Consider the following 16,683-nt stretch of genomic DNA (forward strand, 5'->3'; position numbering starts at 1 on the left):
CTGGGATTCCCATGATTGAAAGCACCATTTCATGTGTTTCAGAGAACGCTGTTGGTGGACGTCGCGTACAAGAGACTGTCGAGCCGGATCCTCTCGTTCAATTCTGCTTTGCAAGCTCTTCCCATTGCACGCCAGCCCACTCTTCCAGATACCCAGGCTCGTCCTTTTCAACATGTCTAGGTGCGCAATCCTTGTCGCACACGCCAACAACAATCGTTCCCCATTCCATTCCCTCCAAGCCCAAGTCGTCAGCCTCTAGCACCGCGATAGCATTTGGCGTGAGCTGAACTTCAAACGTTCTCCTCCCACCGCAGTTGGGGCATCCAGGTATCGACCCTCTGCTGAGCATTTCTCCAACGACATCTGTTTTCGAATACAGCAAGGGTGTGCCGCCAAACTCGTAGCGGATCACCTGGTCGGGATTCTGCGCGAGACGATCCGCAAACTTTTGAAACGTGGCGTCCATGGATGATTCAAACGCTTCCTTGTCCAGGCTTGACACCGTTTCTGGGGCATCCGCCTCCTCGATCCGAGCATTTGCAGGTATTTTCGCCGACGTCGGCTCAAGAGTTTCGTAATCGGCTTCGGCGAGGTATAAAGTTGGGTACGGTTTGGGCCGAGACAAAGCGTCTGGCCACGGTTCATATGGTTGCGGAGGCTTCGCGGAAGTCGTGTCGAGCGACAATGTTTCTGCAAAGGTCTTGCTCAATCCAGGGGAAGTCGCTGGTTTCTCCTTGGGTTCAGCATGGGCGGGCGGGTCTTGCTGTGGTTGCGAGCTGAGAGGGCTCTGTGCAGACGAGGTACTAAACGGATTGGTCATGCTGGTGCCACTGCCGGTACTGAACGGGTTTGCGTTGCCAGAAAAAAGATTGCCTCCAGAAGATGAGCTACCACCAGGGCCCTTTCCGAAGAGAGCATCACCCAGGGCTGCACCTTGGCTCTTAGGCTCCAGCTCTTCCTCTTTGGGCGCAGCATGGATGCTCGTCGTGGCGAGAACGTCTTTGTCCCATATCCTGACACCTCGCAGAGCTCGGATGCTGCCAGCTTTGCGACGACAAGTCTCCCTCCTGCACACAAAGACATACAGACGCCTGTCGTGACCGGGGAATTTTTCTGGCAATTCGGTATTCAGTTGCAGGAGCAGAACCATGAGATCGTTGCAGGCTTTGCAGCGAGCAAGAGCTGCAGAGGGTGGCTTGTCGGCATCTAGCCATTCCTTTGCGCCCCAGAACATTAGCATCATGAAAAGCTCGGCCAAAGTCTGGGGGAAATGGCGTTGCGCAGTGGGATGCAGGTTTACTTACAGGCGTGCCGCCCAATCTGCTGATGGTCTCGTCTTCGGCATCTGTGGAAGCGTAGCCGAGCAGGACGTTTGTCTCTGTGAACTCTCCATCAGAGGAGTCGGAGTCATACGAAGCCATTTCTTCCTCGGGCGGCAATTTTCAGAGGACGGGTTTGGGGTTGTCTTGAAATGTTGCCATGGATGGTGGGGTGGGATGGTTATGGTGGGATGGCTATGGTGGGATGGTGATGTGGGGTCAAGAAATTTTGTGACGCCCCAGCCAGCTCAAGGCAGGCAGGCACCTGAAGAAAAGACCTGAACCGGCACTGGGGTTTCGCGTCTGGTGGCATTTTAGTGCATCCTTAGGTCCCATAACGTCCCGTCCCAGCCTCTAACGCCTCTCGGCTCGGAGCAGGCGCACAGCAGCCCATTTGCGACATCCCCCAGGGATTATTAAATGGCTGGGTTCTTCCAAGTCGACATCTTTTCCCTCTTTTCCCCCAAGCCATGGTGCAGAATTTGAAAAGGGAAGAGGTAAATACTAGGCAAATGGCCCGCAAGTGTACTTTTGTTCTACCAATTTTCTATCGGTACACCATTTACATGTGATCATCTGGACCGTCCATTCCTGGGCCAGGGCCGGCTGCTCTTCCCATTTGCCGGGCCTTCAGCAACTCATCGCACAGTAACAGGTTTGATGCAATGCTAGAGCTGGAGGCCACGCAATTCCTCAGCACGCGGAATGAATCGAACACGCCTTCCAACTCGGGGTCCATCGGCTCTCCCGTCTCCAGGTTCAGGCCCACAACGTCACCTTGGTTATGTTCGTCTTGCAGCGTAGATACTAGTCATGGTTGGGTTAGCGTTTTGACCAACAGCTCGACCGTCCGGTGAATTACTCACAGGCATCTTGGACATCGTGTCCAGCGTTGGCCGCCAGCGTCTTGGGGATGATCAGAAGGGCATCAGCAAAAGCCTCAACCCCAAACTTCGCCTTGCCCTTGACACTTTTCAAGAACGAATCGCTCTTCAAATGAGTAGCACAGGCAACCTGGAAGGCTCCGGCTCCAGGGACGACGCTCTTGTCAACAATCATATTGTACACACTTCTCAATCCATCTCTGACGGCGTCCGTCACCTGGGAAATGGTGTGCTGGTTAGGTCCCTTGATCAGAAGGGTTACAGACTTGGGATCCTTGACCTCTTCGATAAAGGTGTACTTTTCCTCTCCCAAGGTTTGCTCATAGACAAGGCCGGCCCATCCGAGAACATCGGCCGACAGATCATCGACAGTGTTTTGGGCAACGCCGCCGCAAATCAACTGCAGTCGCTCCATGTTTCTTCGCTTGGCACGTCGGAGGGCCAAAATGCCATTCTTGGCCAGGACGTCGAGAGACAAGGGATCAATGCCCTTCTGGTTGATGATGACAAAGTTCTTTTTTCCGTCGGTGCCGCAAAGCTCCTTCTTCAGTTCGACAATCTTTTTCAGCTTTGCGTCGATGAACCGGCGCTCACTTTCCACAAGCTTGTCACGCTGTTCGGCACTGGAGTAAAAGAATCCAGAGTTGATCTCCGTCTTTTCGTATTCCAAGCTGACATTCATAGTCAGAATGTAGCAGTTCTCGAGCCTTTTTGGCATGTCTGGGTGACGGGCGCCATGGTCCAGAGCGAGGCCACGTATGAGCTGAGTATCAGCAGCCGTACGGTGTTGCATCTTCATGATCTCGACCATGTGCAAATCGGGTTTAGCTGGGGCCTGATAGATGGCTAGCACGGCATCAACGATGGCGGGTGTCAGACTTTTGGCGAGCGTCGAGTTGAGCTTAGTGGCTAGGGAGGTGCGGGCAACGTTGAGGAGAAGTTCTCGGTCGACCTCCTTGGCGAGTTTGAAGCTGTCGAGAAACTGGGAAGCAAAGACATGTCAGGACTGGGAACGATGCCATGGCTGATAAATCAAGACAACACACAACACACCTTCAAGGCCTCAGACTTGGCAATCTCGAATCCATCAGTAATGACACGGGGATGCAATCCTTCCGAGATATATCTGTCGGCCTGCTTTAGCAGCTCACCGACCAGAAGCACAACTGACGTGGTGCCATCTCCGCAGATATCATCTTGCGCGGTGGCAGCTCGAGCAATCATGACGGCAGTCGGGTTTTGGATTTGCATTTCTCTCAACAGAATGTTTCCGTCTTTCGTCAGTTTAATCTAAGCAAGCTGTAGATGAGCACACTGGTAGAACCCTGACGAGAAGTGGAAGGGCGAAAAAAGTCCATACCTGTCCAGCTCCGTCAACGAGCCTATGTGGAAAGCGGTCAGTCGTTGTCACAACCCATGTCAGCAGAGGAGATACCTGCGTGCTTACATCTTGATTGTACCTCGCGGACCGAGGTTGGACTTGAGGACATCCTGAAGGCCGATACCAGCGTTGATGTTGACCTTGAGAGCTTCGCCCCTCCTCTACCGAGACGATCAGCGACCAAGTCGGACGACACACTTGAGGGCAGTAGAAGAGCGTGACGTTCAAACATACTCGAGACTCGGCCTTGGGATTGAGAAGCTGAGCTGCCGACATTCTGATGATTTGGGGCGGACTTTTGGACGGTTCCTACAGTCAAGCAGCGTCGTCGGTCTCGCGCTGGTGATTTCGCGAGCTGGAGAGCAGCGACCCGCAGCAAATCGTGGTGGGTTGGGTTGGGGTCACTTTTTTCTGCCTGTGAGGTTCAAGGCTGAAGGCGGTGTGTGGCCGCCAGCATCTCAGTGCTCTTTGGTCAGGGGCCAGCTACCAGCACTGAAGCTCGTGCAAGCTTGGGGCCTCAAGAGATGAGGGAGGGGTCAATACACTTGTAGGGAGTACGGAGTACGGAGTATACATAACATGGAAGCCTCTGCAGTACCCAGAGGTCACCAGCATGGCTTATTCTCATTTATTCCCATTTATTCCCATCTGCGGACAGGTATTGAATTCATCTCACGTCAATGTCTTCGCAACTTGCCCTCGAGTTTACATTGGCAAGACTACAATTATTACCGATAACATGATTCGTCAACATCGCAGTCCCTTAAATCAGTGCTCGCTTTTCTGTTGAACCCTTAGGCTCTCCTCACTCAGCCGCCTTTTCGCACTCCATTCGGTGCTTCTTCCAATCCTTCTTCTGGCACTCAGCCGAGCAATACTTGACGGCTTGACATCTCATGCACCTTTTCAATGCTCCGCCGTCTTTAGCTTTCTCTGATGCACAGCTTCGGCATGTGCTGGTCGGCGCGAGCTGCTTAACGCCCTCCCCCATGCCTACCATCTCCTCCACCAATGGAACGGCAAAAGTTGGACTGATGGCAATGCGGACGGCATTCGGTGCCGCAGTCTCCCACTCCGGTATCGAGATAAAGTTCGTTGGCAGCTTTCCATGTCCGCAAGTGCACAAAAACTTCTGCCCTGGATCGGTACTCAGCGGGATGCTTGCTCCCCTCCGCTTATACTCGCAATATCTGTGGTGCTTGTACATGCGGCATCGTTCCGCCAGTGCCGGCATCACCTTTTTCCACAGAATGAGCTCCTCGTCATTGACTATGATGTTGCAGCATTTCAGCGTTCGCATGACAAGTAGAAAGGCCTCCATTCGGCCAGAGGTGACCATCTCGGTGGTGAGCGGGATCACTGCTGCATCGAGCACCACGGACGAGTTGTCCGAGTCGACTCGTATTGCCGAAACAAGCAAAAGCATATGAATGCCGCCCCTTTTTGGGTGGTTTATGGCAAATAGGCCGGTCTGACCTCCCTGAAGGCCTGACGCCACCATGCACATGGTGAAGAGAGACTCTTTGAAGTTGACGCGAACATTCTCGACAGTACCGCCCTCCTTCATTCCTTCAGCTCGGAGCTTCTTTTCCCGAGATGAAAACTGCAGCGACCCCAATGTCACGAGCCATTGCATTTGGCTCTTCTTTGTCAAGTCCAGAATGGGGAGCGCATCCAGGTTGACATGCGACGCGTTCAATGCGGCTGGTAGGCCCACCGTGTTTAGTCGGGTCGGATATACAAAGTCTGAGAGTATTGCGGATTCGTTGGGAGAGGCTATGGGTGCGACAACTTCGACATATCCAGATTTCCTCGCAACCCGCAATCGGTTTCCTGCTTGGGTAACTGGTAAGGGAAAATGAAGCGTGTGTGACAGTTTTTTGGCGCCAAAGAGGACATCGACAGTAAAGGGGTCGTTCTGGCGCAAAGCGATGGGCGCCTTGTCCTGGAGAAGCTTCCGAGCCTTGTCTGGGGAAATATCGAGGCGGCCTGTAATCGTAGTGAAGTGGGATTCCGAAGCAGGAACCTCGAGCAGGAGCTTTTCAGCAAATCCTGCACCGGCATCATCCTCTACTACCTTGAGTGGTTGCAGTCCTCCACACACAACGCGATGGCCAGTTTGACCCGGCATCATGCTTGTAACAAACACGTCCGAAGCTGCCGAGATACTGGTCTCGAACACCGTCATATCCACGCCAAGTACTTGTGCATATAGCATCGCTGCCTGGCCTGATGGCGCAACGCAAATTCCGACCAACGCATCAACCGGGTCGACTTGCAACACCCCTGTTGGTACCATAAAAGACGCGATCAAAGACGCATTCCCGTTCCACCCATGTTCGTCCTGTTCAACGACAACAGCTGTGTTTTCGTCGCGGGCATGATTTCTCACCGTCCCAAAGACGATTTGAACGTCGCTGTATACGTTGTGCCACTGATTCGAGGAACCAGGACCTGCCCTGAGAGAGGCAACCAGCGTTGGTGATGATAGCTCATGCATCTTTGACACATCGTAAAGCCGGTTAATTGCAGGGCGAGGGATCACAACCGTAACAGCCACGGCAAGTGGGATGCTCTTCCAATGCCGGAAAGGTCCAACACTGAGGAACGTATTATTCTCGGGGGGTAGCCAAGCTTCGGCACTCACGTCCTGCAAGTACATCTGAATCCCCAGTTCCTGCAAGTGATTTGTCGACAGTGCGAGTGTTCGATCCTGTGATATTTTGTCCAGAAGTTGGGAGCAAACCGCTTGCCAGTCGGTCTTGACTCTGTGTTTGACGACTTTAAGAAAAGAGGAAAAGCTGCCTCTATGGAAATGCTTATAGGCTGTGCTTCTCTCAAAAATTTCTTCCGAAACACGGTAGCTTTCCGAGGAGAACATGTGCAAGTATATCTGAAAAAGGACTCGAACTAGAGCTGATACTTCCACATGGAACTCGCCATAGCCATTCGGATGTCCCGAGAACTGGTCATCTCGCTTCCATGCCAGACGGCTATGAAGCTGCGTTTCTTCGGCTTGGTGTCTGGAAGAGGCGCCCATGCTGCCCAAAGCCCCCATAAACATCTCGTCCACATGGGATTCACACTTTGCATTCGACCAGTACTGAACTAGGCTTACCCCCAACAACAATGATGAGGTGGTAGGGTTACCGCAGAGTATTCTCCCCACTGCCTCCCGTTGCGATGTTCCTCTCTTGCACAGCGTTTCGGTGCAGAGCGTAGCCCAGGGTTGTCTTTTGAGAAGTGGGGAGGCGGCGATGATGAGGTTCACGACGCCAATATGATCAGACAAGTTTGACGTGTCTACGACGTCGAAGAGCGTTGGGCCCTTGCCTTTGGGCCCATACTCGTCGGCCTGGAGTTGCAGCACCTTCAGCTCCCACTGTCGTCGGTACCAGTTCGCGGACGGTTTCCCCGTAGCCCCGAGATGCTGCAAAGTGTGACAACAAGCCAACGCGTCGGCCACCACGAACCGCAACACGAGTCTTTTCGGAGCGATTTCCCTGAACGCGGCGACCCATTCATAGAATTGGGACTTTGCGGCGGCGGCCACCTTGGTAGCTGACTTCTGGTCCGGGACTCGAAGGGGAGAATTTTCGGTGAGCGGCGCGAATGCAGTAGCTAGATGGTATCCCAGAACAGGATCACTCCCGTAGTGGTAAACCTCATTCCGGGAAAGGAGGCCCGCGAACATGGGGTTTGGGACAGAACCAGGCTTAGAATCTGGGGACACCATTCCGCACTTCCAGTACGTCTTGGACGCCTCCGCAATATCCTCCATAGAATGCAGAGAAACCGGGGCGGCAGATCTCATACCCGTTAGGTTGGTAAAGTCGCTCTTGTAGAGGATCCTCCTTGCCTCGGTTGCTCTTTCCAGGTTGCTTTTAAAACGTCGTGCATGGGAATCATTCTGTCGATTCTGTGCGCCATCAAGAATTCTTTGGCACACGTGCCTGGCGTCCTCCAGGGAATGCTCATCGCACAATCGAACGATCTGACCATACGGCCCCGTGCTCCAGCGTTGCAGTGACTCCAGAAGAGGAATTAGCTTCTGAACCTGTCGAAGTACAATCTCCGCAGCCGCATCCTCCACGTATAAATGATAGTAAATATCCCAAAGATGGCCAGGTCGGACATCGCCGTTTCCGTCCAACAGAAGAGTCACCAAAACAACGTTGCGACCTTGAGCCCCCAGTCTTTAGCAATTGAAGTTTCGGCCAGCGGAGGGACCAGCACAAGCGCTTCCGACTCACCGATAATCTTTTCATCATAGTCGCAGCACGTGATGTCTATTTTCCGAGGCACTATCCAAGAGGACTCGTTAGTTTTGTGCGCTGTCGCCACATATGTGCGTGGCGAGCACGGATTGAAGTGCATTGGAATCTCTCGCAAGAGTCATACCCGAACTGGCTTCCGTATAGGAGGTGTAGAGAATGTTTCTGACGTCGCCACACCCGAGGCTCAGGACGTCTACATCGCTGCCGATGGGGACATTCCGTGTAAGGCTGGTTGCTGGTGTGTTTCCAACTGCGTACAGCCAGCTCAGTCGGTTGGCAAAGGTTGGGTTGAGCATTTTGGGCGCCGAGGCATTCAACGGATAGCACGCTGTAGCCGGAGTTGTGTCCAAATTCAGACCTTACTTTCCATAAAGCAGAGACTGGGATGATGAGGGTGCAATCGACAATGCTATTGGAGGCATCGGCGGAAAATGGGTTGGCTAATAAATAGAAGGGTTTCTTGCTGAGATGTCAATGAGGCTGCCACCTGCCTGACCGGTGAATCAGAGCGTCAGTGAATTCAGCGTCCTCAACAATAGCTGAAGCTCCGTTGGTGCTATTTCTTTATCACTGCTATCAGCCGAAGCCTCAGCTCTGTCACCTCGTCGTCACATACCAGACATACCAGACATACCAGTCTCCTAAATAAAATAGAAGGCTGTGATTCACTCGGTCATGTTGCAGCCTCAGTCTCAGGCAGGAGGCCTTTCAGTTAGCTAGCCGCGCTCGTTTGCCCAATGACAATGACAAGGAAGGAAAGTAACATTCAAGGATAAATGTGGCTGCAGCGGTCGGAATCGCTGCATCTAGTTGGCTGCAGCGGCTTGCGTGCCCCACTGTGCACCCGATGCGATTGGGGCACATCGTCAGCCTCACTTTCTTCTCCTTTCTTATTCATAGGTCATGCTCCGTATAGGATACGACCGTTTGCTACTTGCTTGCAGCTACGAATATACCTGCCTAGGTTCTCACTCGGTTACTCCATCAATAATAGTCCATCTAAGGGCATTTACTCAGTCGAGGGGCCGTGTTGAGGGCTCTGGATTTACTGGTTGTGGCTTTGGATTCACTCACCGATTGTATTTGCCGATCTCCTGCGGATATTGCAACCTCATCTCTTAGGAAGTGACCTTCCGTAGAAATCATCAGAAGCTACAGCACTTGGCAACCTTGCAACGATAAGACATGGGAAGCAGTCAAACCGGGCAGCCCCCAGTGAATTTGCCAGAGTTTTCCTTTCTTCAAATAAAATAAAGCAAGATATCTATGTAATCACATCTTGAATACCACTCTAAGAGGATAAAGAGAGTCGGCCTGTGATTCAACGTCACTGCATGCCTCTTCATCTTATTATCGGTAAAATTATCTGCTGAAATAACTCACTTTCTGCGAATAAGCACGACAAGGCAGCTTATGCCCATCTACCGCAATATGGCTCGCCAAGATATCAGAATACCCACTTCACTTGCCAGCTGGTGGCTAGATGCCTGGCTGCGATTGGAAGGGCCGACCTTTTTAAAGATTAGGAGCAGGGCGCCAGGGGCTAAGGTTCGTTTGCAGATATTGGCGGTAGAACAGGCGCCAGCAGAACCTCCCCCAGGTCTGACTTTACGGTCCGACACTACGGGCAATGTGTGTCGGGAAGACGACGACCTTGTTTTGTTTTCCGGGGAAGACTATTTAGCAGCGGACGGCGTGGATGACGACCTCGATGATGATGATGATGATGATGATGATGATGATGCATATATTAGAAATGCGCTGAATGATGAGTCAACCTAGTCCCGAATGGATGGGGCCAGCGTTCGGAACTTGAACAAGTTCTGCGGCTCGGACCGAGCTGGTTGCGCATCACAGAGCATAGTCTAATAAATTTCATATTAGGCAAAGCGAGGATCTAAGGCTTTGGATGAAAGATCGATCCATGTTTCCTACAACAAGAGCCAAAGCAAAGTTGAACTATCCAGCAACCAAAAAAAAAGAGGAAAAAATAAGCAAAAACAAAGAACAGCCTCTATCAGCGCTGCACCAGGCGCCTTGATCAACTCTGGGAACGGCAAAGTAAAATAAAATGGGCAAAAGGCTAAGGGGAGGGAACACCATGAACCCGTTGGACCCTGCGTCGAAAGATCCTCCTTTTACACCTCAATACTATACATGTGCTGCTGGGCTGTGAAAAGTTTTCCTACCAGACTCATTGAGCTCGGCGCAGATAAATGGCCAAGCAGAAAGAAAAAACGGGAGTGCAGGAAACAAATGAGCAATGTGGCGACACTCCTGCTACTCTTGACGACGGGTCATTATTCTTCAAACCCCACTCGAAAGCTGCACTTCTTTTTGACACACCGGCGTTACTTGAGCCTGATAAGATATCGAATCGATAACCAACATTACTGTAACAGAGGCACAAGATGGCGTTCAAAACTTTCATGTACAGCCGAAAAACATGTCATCGCTGTTGGTGAACATGCTGACAGTGTCCTCAAAGTCGTCATCGAACTTGTTCATCAGGAGCATGCTTGGGTCCCGATCCAGGTGGACAAGTCCGTCATGCTGGCCGAATTGAAGGAGCAAATCATCTTGGTCGCCAAGAGCGATGGTTAGAGTTCCGCTCAAGTCAGACGAGCCCATCAAACCGCCGGTGGATGCTATGACTGCCAGGTCATTTGCGCCCGTGGCACTGCTAGCTTCCAGGTCGAAGAACTGTCCTGGTGGCGGCGACGATGACTGGGACAGCTCAGGAGGTGTGTTGTAGTGGCTGGCGACGCTCCTGGCGGGCGTGGCGGATTGAGGCGGTTGGCTGTCCGTCATGGCCTCGGGGGCTACAAAAGATTGCACGCTGACAACGGACGGTGATGGGGTGACATGGTGATGCTTCATGTCTCGGGGTGTCAAGGTGGGCATAGGGGCCGTTGACATTGACCCCATGCCGCGGGTTATGCTGCTGCTGGCCACCTCTAAATCCATCATGTCGTCCATCAAGTCGAATCCGTTGTCAGGGGAGTTGACTGCAGAGCTGTCGGAGTACCCGGAAAAAGACGAGAGGGAGCTTATCGACATGTTCTTCCTTCTCGTTCTTGCAGACTTGTCTGTTCGGGTCTCCATATCTGGGCGGTTCTTCCTGGGTCGGCCACGCTTGACCACTTTGCGGACCACACCGTCAAAAGCGCCGATGCACATGCCTCGTTGACGATGTCTCGTCAGGGCGTCGTGGCGAGCAAAGCTGTTGCCACATTCGCAGGGATATGGCTTGACACCTGTATGAATCTTGGCGTGTCTCTTCAGGTCATGCTGGCGGACAAAGCACTTGAGACATGTTGGACACTGGTACTGTCTGTCATTGAGATGGGTCTGAACGTGGGACTTGATATTCTCCTTTCTCCCAAACTTCTTGCCGCACTCTTCAAACAGACAAGTCCACTTGCCGTCGGTAGCTTCAGGGCCGAGAATGTACTGCGAAATCTCTTCCAAAGTAACACCTGTGTCCGTACGAGCCTCGTCGATGTTAATGTCGGCGATGCTAGCAGCGCTGGCAATGCTGGCTACGGAGTCGGTGCGACGATGGAGAGAACCTGTGCGTGATGAAGCTGAAGAAGCGGATTTCAGGCTGGGGCGAAAGTCTCGTCCACCCTCAAATGCAGCACCGTCGAGTCGCCCAACGTTCTGCGGCTCGGGAGATGGGCGCCGAGAGAAATCTGATGCAGATTGACCGACGTCTGACTCGTACTTCAAAACATCGGGTGGATCCTCCAGCTCGGCGAATTCGTTCCGCAGAGCCTTCATGTTCATAAAGTCTGCGTCTTGCATTTGGAGGCTGTTGAAAGTCTTGCAGTTGGGTATCGTGCTAGTCTCAGGGGGGCTAGGCACCGGAGCCCACCCTTCGGTTTGCCGTCTCATTTCCGCAAAGGCGGATTGTGCGTTCTGCGCAGAGCGATTCTTGCGGTTTGGTCTGATGGTCTCCTCCATTGATTCATCAAACTCGTCAGAAAATCTCTCTGGACGTGTTCCCTGCTTGCCGGTGCGGTCATGCGGAGTGTCCAATGGAGTTGGGGGAAAACGGTCTTGTAAGGATGCGTTAGCGCACATCGACATCGGCAATCCCCTCTTTGCGCAGCACAGGTCGTGGGTTTGACATACCGTTTCCATTCTGGCTTGGAGGTGTTGTAGGTCTTTGAAAATCATCCATGCTCATACTCTCAAACTTGCTCACACGATCCATGATGCCATCGCTAATTCGCTTCGAGTTGCGTCGAGAGGCAACATCACCTGCTGGCCAAGCCTGGCCAGTTGGGCCGTCGAAATTAGGAGTCGATAGAGCACTGTCGTTGGAGTAAGGATCAAAGTTCTTGCTCTCTGCCGCCATATTGTTGGCAAAGTTCTCCTGGTTTTTCTGCAACATCATGTTCCAATGCGCTCCATAGGGGAACGCGACGGGGATGCCGTCGAAACACGCTGCGTCAAAACGTTGTGTTTGAGGAGTGGCATGCGGCGAGATCAAGAAGTTGTCACTGTCTGTTGATGCCATGGAGACATATTGCAGTTGATGGGGGCCCGGGCGTGCTTGAGTGCGTTGCTGCTGCGCTTCTCGCGAAACGGAATGCTGCGAGGTGATTGCTAATCCTGTGTTGTTAGTAGTCATTCTTACCTTGTCTAGTTCCAGCCGTGCTGTCTGTTCTGTCGTCGGTTGTCGTCTAGTGTCGAGGCTTAAGCCACGGCGATGGGCCACAGTTTGCCGTCTGCTGATGGCATTGGGCAGTTGTGAGATATTCATTCCTTCGAAGGCAGAGGGTGTGGAGTTTTGGCGGCGATGTTGCCTCTGCCTGGCCTGAATACTCGTCGGCGGATTGGACAGCATGTTTGTTCGCAAGTGAGTCCGGATGGTTGGAGTTGTCGTCGGTTGAAGTTGTCGTCGGGGAACCGGGGTTAGGTCCGAAACTGGCCGCTTCGTCAGCATCATATCACGCACTCGTCGCTTCTTCTGAGGGAAAAGGGAGAGCGTACCTCACGCAGCGCAAGCACAGGGCGCCGGGCTAAAAGTTTGTAGTTGCGCTCAGTCGAGTGCGACTTTGGCAATTCCCTTGAACGTTAGTTGGAGTGAGCCTTGTCCAGGCCTTTGGACAGTGTGGTGTCAACGATGCAAGCTGAGGCTACTCGAGATGGTTCTCCCGAAAGCCGGGTTTCTTGTGAGAAGTTGGTCTAGTCAGGTGGTCTGTTCAGAGCTTGAAACAGTCCCACGATGAGGTTTTGTAAAGTGGGCTCAGAAATGCAAGTATGAATGGACGAGGAGTGGTCGTTGGGAACTGTCGACCTGCGCTGACCCCAGCCATTGTTGACTCGGTTGCCAGCGCGGTCGCCACGGCAACGGCATCGGCCGCTTCTTCCATCCCCGGATTCACCACCTAATTCCAGTCACCCCGGCGGCCCGTGGCCAAGAAATGTTCAGGTGTCGAAGTCGCAGACGGTGAACCGTTTCTTTTTTCTCTTTCAAGTAACCCTGGGCCCTAGACCCGATTCAAACGATGTCAGGTGGGATCGGACAACAGTAGTCTCAAAATTAGAAACCCTCTGGAGGGTATCAAGGGATGAAAAGACGGCAGTCTTTTTTTTTCTTCTACAAAACTTGGGACAGTCGGAGAGAAAGTTGTTTACCTATCAGTGAATAAGCAAGTGAATTTTGTAACTCGAGGCATCAATTGTTATTTCCTGTTTGTGCCCAGGCATTATACCGCGGTCCACTGCACGAGGCGGCGAGCCGTCGAGTCGAGTCGCTTGAAAACTCCATGTCATTTTCAGGCCTGGGCTTCTCGGCGCATCAACAAGCCAAGTTCGCCGAGTTCTAACCAATCATGCCGCTGCCGTGGGTGGAAGAGGCAGCCGCTGTTGTTATCGACGTCAATCGAAATAGTCTGTCTGGGTGGGCTAAGAAATAAAAGTGCATCCATCAGTTGCATCGCAGCAGCGGTCAATCGTCGGGACGCATTCAACATATCCAACCATGATCCACAGCAGCACAGGGGTCAATGCTCTGCAATTTAGGTACAGGCGATCCGTAGGTACGTGCCATGTCTCGTGAGACAGCGTGACTGGGTCCGTAGTCGCCATGCACATGTACTCCGTACAGCATCACCTCTGAGCCCTAGCTCCAAAGTGCAAATCGAATGGGCCCCATCCGTTCTGCTATTGAGCCAATAGCGACGCTTCCTCCCCCCTATCCCTGTCTCCTCGACAACGTGATGTTAGCTCCGTATTCCCTCTACTTTCGTCCCGAACCACCGACACACACAGACCATAGACACTGCAGTTCTTCTCTCGCCCTCCGGTCGCCTTTGCGTCTGGCTTCTGCATCACATTGACCATCGAGTGTGCTCTGAGCCCATCCACTACCTTTTCCCCTCTTGCCCTTATCACGAAGGAGGCACCGTCAACCACAACCGTCGACCATGTCCGGCAACACTATGAGGGGTGCACCCAACCGCAATCAGGGGAGGGGAAGCATTCCCTTCGCCAGTAGTCCGACAAACTCAAATATCCCTCGCCCTGTTCTCGATAGCCAGCCTAGTGAGGCGAGCTCATCCGTCAGTGCTAGCCGGCAAAAGCAATCCAAGCGTGATGAGGTATGTAAGCTTGCTGCAGGGATGGATTAGTTAGGACGATGCTTCTGCTACATTATTCTCACTATTAGCACAAGTACGACGAATTGCTAATCCGACTGACTGCAGGCTATCCGTCGGAAGTTGGAGAACGATCTTTCCAAGAAGAAGCATTTGACGAATCGCGCAAGGCACTCTCGCAAAGCCCCTCCCGGTACCGTTCTAGCCTTGAAGCCCAGCCCTGCTCTGCAGATTAAACCAAGCACCACTGTGTCGGAGGCCGCTCAACTCATGGCAGCGAAACGAGAAGACTGCGTCTTGGTCACTGACGATGACGAGCGCATTGCTGGCATCTTCACAGCCAAGGATCTGGCCTTCCGAGTGGTTGGAGCTGGGCAAAAGGCAGCCAACGTGACTATTGCCGAGATCATGACCAAGAATCCTCTCTGTGCCCGCACCGACACCAGCGCAACCGATGCTCTGGACTTGATGGTCCGCAAAGGTTTCCGTCACTTGCCAGTAATGGACGAAAACCAGGACATTTCGGGAGTTCTGGACATTACCAAGTGCTTTTACGATGCCATGGAGAAGCTTGAACGTGCCTACTCATCCTCCAGGAAGCTCTATGATGCCCTGGAGGGCGTTCATTCGGAACTCGGTTCTACGCAACCGCAGCAGATTATTCAATACGTTGAGGCTCTGCGATCAAAAATGTCGGGACCGACACTAGAGTCTGTCTTGAACGGCATCCCACCTACTACCGTCAGTGTCAGGACTTCGGTCAAGGAGGCTGCTGCCATGATGAAGGAGAACCATACCACGGCCGTTTTGGTGCAGGATGGAGGTGCTATCACTGGTATCTTTACCAGCAAGGACGTCGTGCTGCGTGTCATTGCCCCTGGTCTAGATCCGGCCAACTGCAGCGTTGTTCGCGTCATGACACCTCACCCTGATTTTGCCCCGATGGACATGACTATTCAAGCTGCTCTTCGCAAGATGCATGGTGAGTGGAAGCGTCCCTTAACCTCTCAACTTTGCATAAATTCCGGTAGCTGATGTGACTAAACCTTAGACGGCCATTACCTCAACCTGCCCGTTATGAACGCCGAGGGGGAGATTGTTGGCATGGTTGATGTTCTCAAGCTAACTTATGCCACTCTTGAGCAAATCAACTCCATGTCTAGTGGAGATGGCGAAGGCCCGGCTTGGAACAAATTCTGGCTCTCGATGGATCACGAAACCGAATCGATCATGTCCGGTGATGGAAGTCATAGTCATCACCACACCAATCTTGGATCTCGCATGATGTCTCCGGACGTATCAAGGGATCGACTTGGAGACAGTGTTGCTCCTGGGGACTCTGCTTCTCACGTTGGGGCCGAATCACCCTCACGCTCAGTTTCTCACGACGTTCCTGAACAGAATCCTGCCCATGTTCCGTTTGCCTTCAAGTTCAAGGCGCCTTCGGGCAGGGTCCACCGCGTCCAGGTTGTGGCATCCCAAGGCATGGAGTCGCTCGTCACCGCTGTAGCTGGAAAGCTGGGCAACGAGGTTGATACGATTGGAGGCGTTCCAGTTGTGGAGGATGGAAAGATGGCTGGCGCGGGGTTCGCTTTGAGCTACATGGATGACGAGGGAGACACCGTGTCCATCACAACGAACAATGATCTGCTCGAGGCGATCCTGCTCGCCCGCCAGGGCCGACGTGACAAGGTCGATCTCTTTGTGCATGATCCAGAGAAACCCCCTGTCGCGACTCCCGCACCCGCCGAAAACTCCGCCATCCCTACGCCGCCCACCTCTACCGCCTCGGGTCTCCGTGAGCGCCGACGAGGACATGAAGTCGAGGACGACGAGGATGACGATGAGGTTGAGGACGATGCTCACATTCGTCGCTCAAGAAAGACTAGAACCGCCCCAGCCCAAGAACAAATCATTGCAGGAGTGCCAAACGATTTGTTGCTTCCCGGCGCCATTGTGACGCTTGCCGTGGTTATTGTCGGTGTTTTTGCTATTACGAGGGCGAGCAGCCGGTAGTTATTGGGATAGCAGAAAGCTTGTACTTATAACGAAATGACGAAGTCGACACCGCGCAACTGTAAGAATAAATACAGCAAACTTGCATATTGGTAGATATCTGGCGTTTCTCACACCTTTAGCTTCTGAGAAATAATTGCATTCGATGGAAAATTGGCATTCAAAGTAGCTCTTAAACCCTCCGTCATTCGTAGT

At 52.7% G+C, this 16,683-nt stretch overlaps 5 protein-coding genes across 5 annotated transcripts; 1 reads left to right on the forward strand and 4 right to left on the reverse strand.

Moving 5' to 3' along the window:
• Positions 1-97: 97 nt before the first annotated feature.
• On the reverse strand, positions 98-1,421 carry UV8b_01381 (uncharacterized protein; the record flags this gene model as incomplete). Its single annotated transcript, XM_043138879.1, has 2 exons — positions 98-1,216; positions 1,305-1,421. The coding sequence occupies 2 exons, from the start codon at positions 1,419-1,421 to the stop codon at positions 98-100; spliced, it is 1,236 nt and encodes a 411-aa protein (XP_042994813.1).
• A 460-nt stretch (positions 1,422-1,881) lies between these two features.
• On the reverse strand, positions 1,882-3,860 carry UV8b_01382 (uncharacterized protein; the record flags this gene model as incomplete). The annotated part of the gene is made up of 6 exons (XM_043138880.1): positions 1,882-2,126; positions 2,186-3,185; positions 3,257-3,493; positions 3,564-3,585; positions 3,651-3,745; positions 3,819-3,860. The coding sequence occupies 6 exons, from the start codon at positions 3,858-3,860 to the stop codon at positions 1,882-1,884; spliced, it is 1,641 nt and encodes a 546-aa protein (XP_042994814.1).
• Positions 3,861-4,389: 529 nt separating this feature from the next.
• On the reverse strand, positions 4,390-8,157 carry UV8b_01383 (uncharacterized protein; the record flags this gene model as incomplete). The annotated part of the gene is made up of 3 exons (XM_043138881.1): positions 4,390-7,766; positions 7,838-7,888; positions 7,986-8,157. 3 exons carry the CDS (start codon positions 8,155-8,157, stop codon positions 4,390-4,392), a joined length of 3,600 nt encoding a protein of 1,199 aa, XP_042994815.1.
• A 2,131-nt stretch (positions 8,158-10,288) lies between these two features.
• Positions 10,289-12,716, reverse strand: UV8b_01384 (uncharacterized protein; the record flags this gene model as incomplete). Its single annotated transcript, XM_043138882.1, has 2 exons — positions 10,289-11,922; positions 11,999-12,716. The coding sequence occupies 2 exons, from the start codon at positions 12,714-12,716 to the stop codon at positions 10,289-10,291; spliced, it is 2,352 nt and encodes a 783-aa protein (XP_042994816.1).
• A 1,585-nt stretch (positions 12,717-14,301) lies between these two features.
• On the forward strand, positions 14,302-16,488 carry UV8b_01385 (uncharacterized protein; the record flags this gene model as incomplete). The annotated part of the gene is made up of 3 exons (XM_043138883.1): positions 14,302-14,475; positions 14,581-15,454; positions 15,524-16,488. 3 exons carry the CDS (start codon positions 14,302-14,304, stop codon positions 16,486-16,488), a joined length of 2,013 nt encoding a protein of 670 aa, XP_042994817.1.
• Positions 16,489-16,683: the final 195 nt, after the last annotated feature.

This window comes from Ustilaginoidea virens, chromosome 1 (assembly GCF_000687475.1).
Source record: "Ustilaginoidea virens chromosome 1, complete sequence".
NCBI classification, from domain to species: Eukaryota; Fungi; Ascomycota; class Sordariomycetes; order Hypocreales; family Clavicipitaceae; genus Ustilaginoidea; species Ustilaginoidea virens.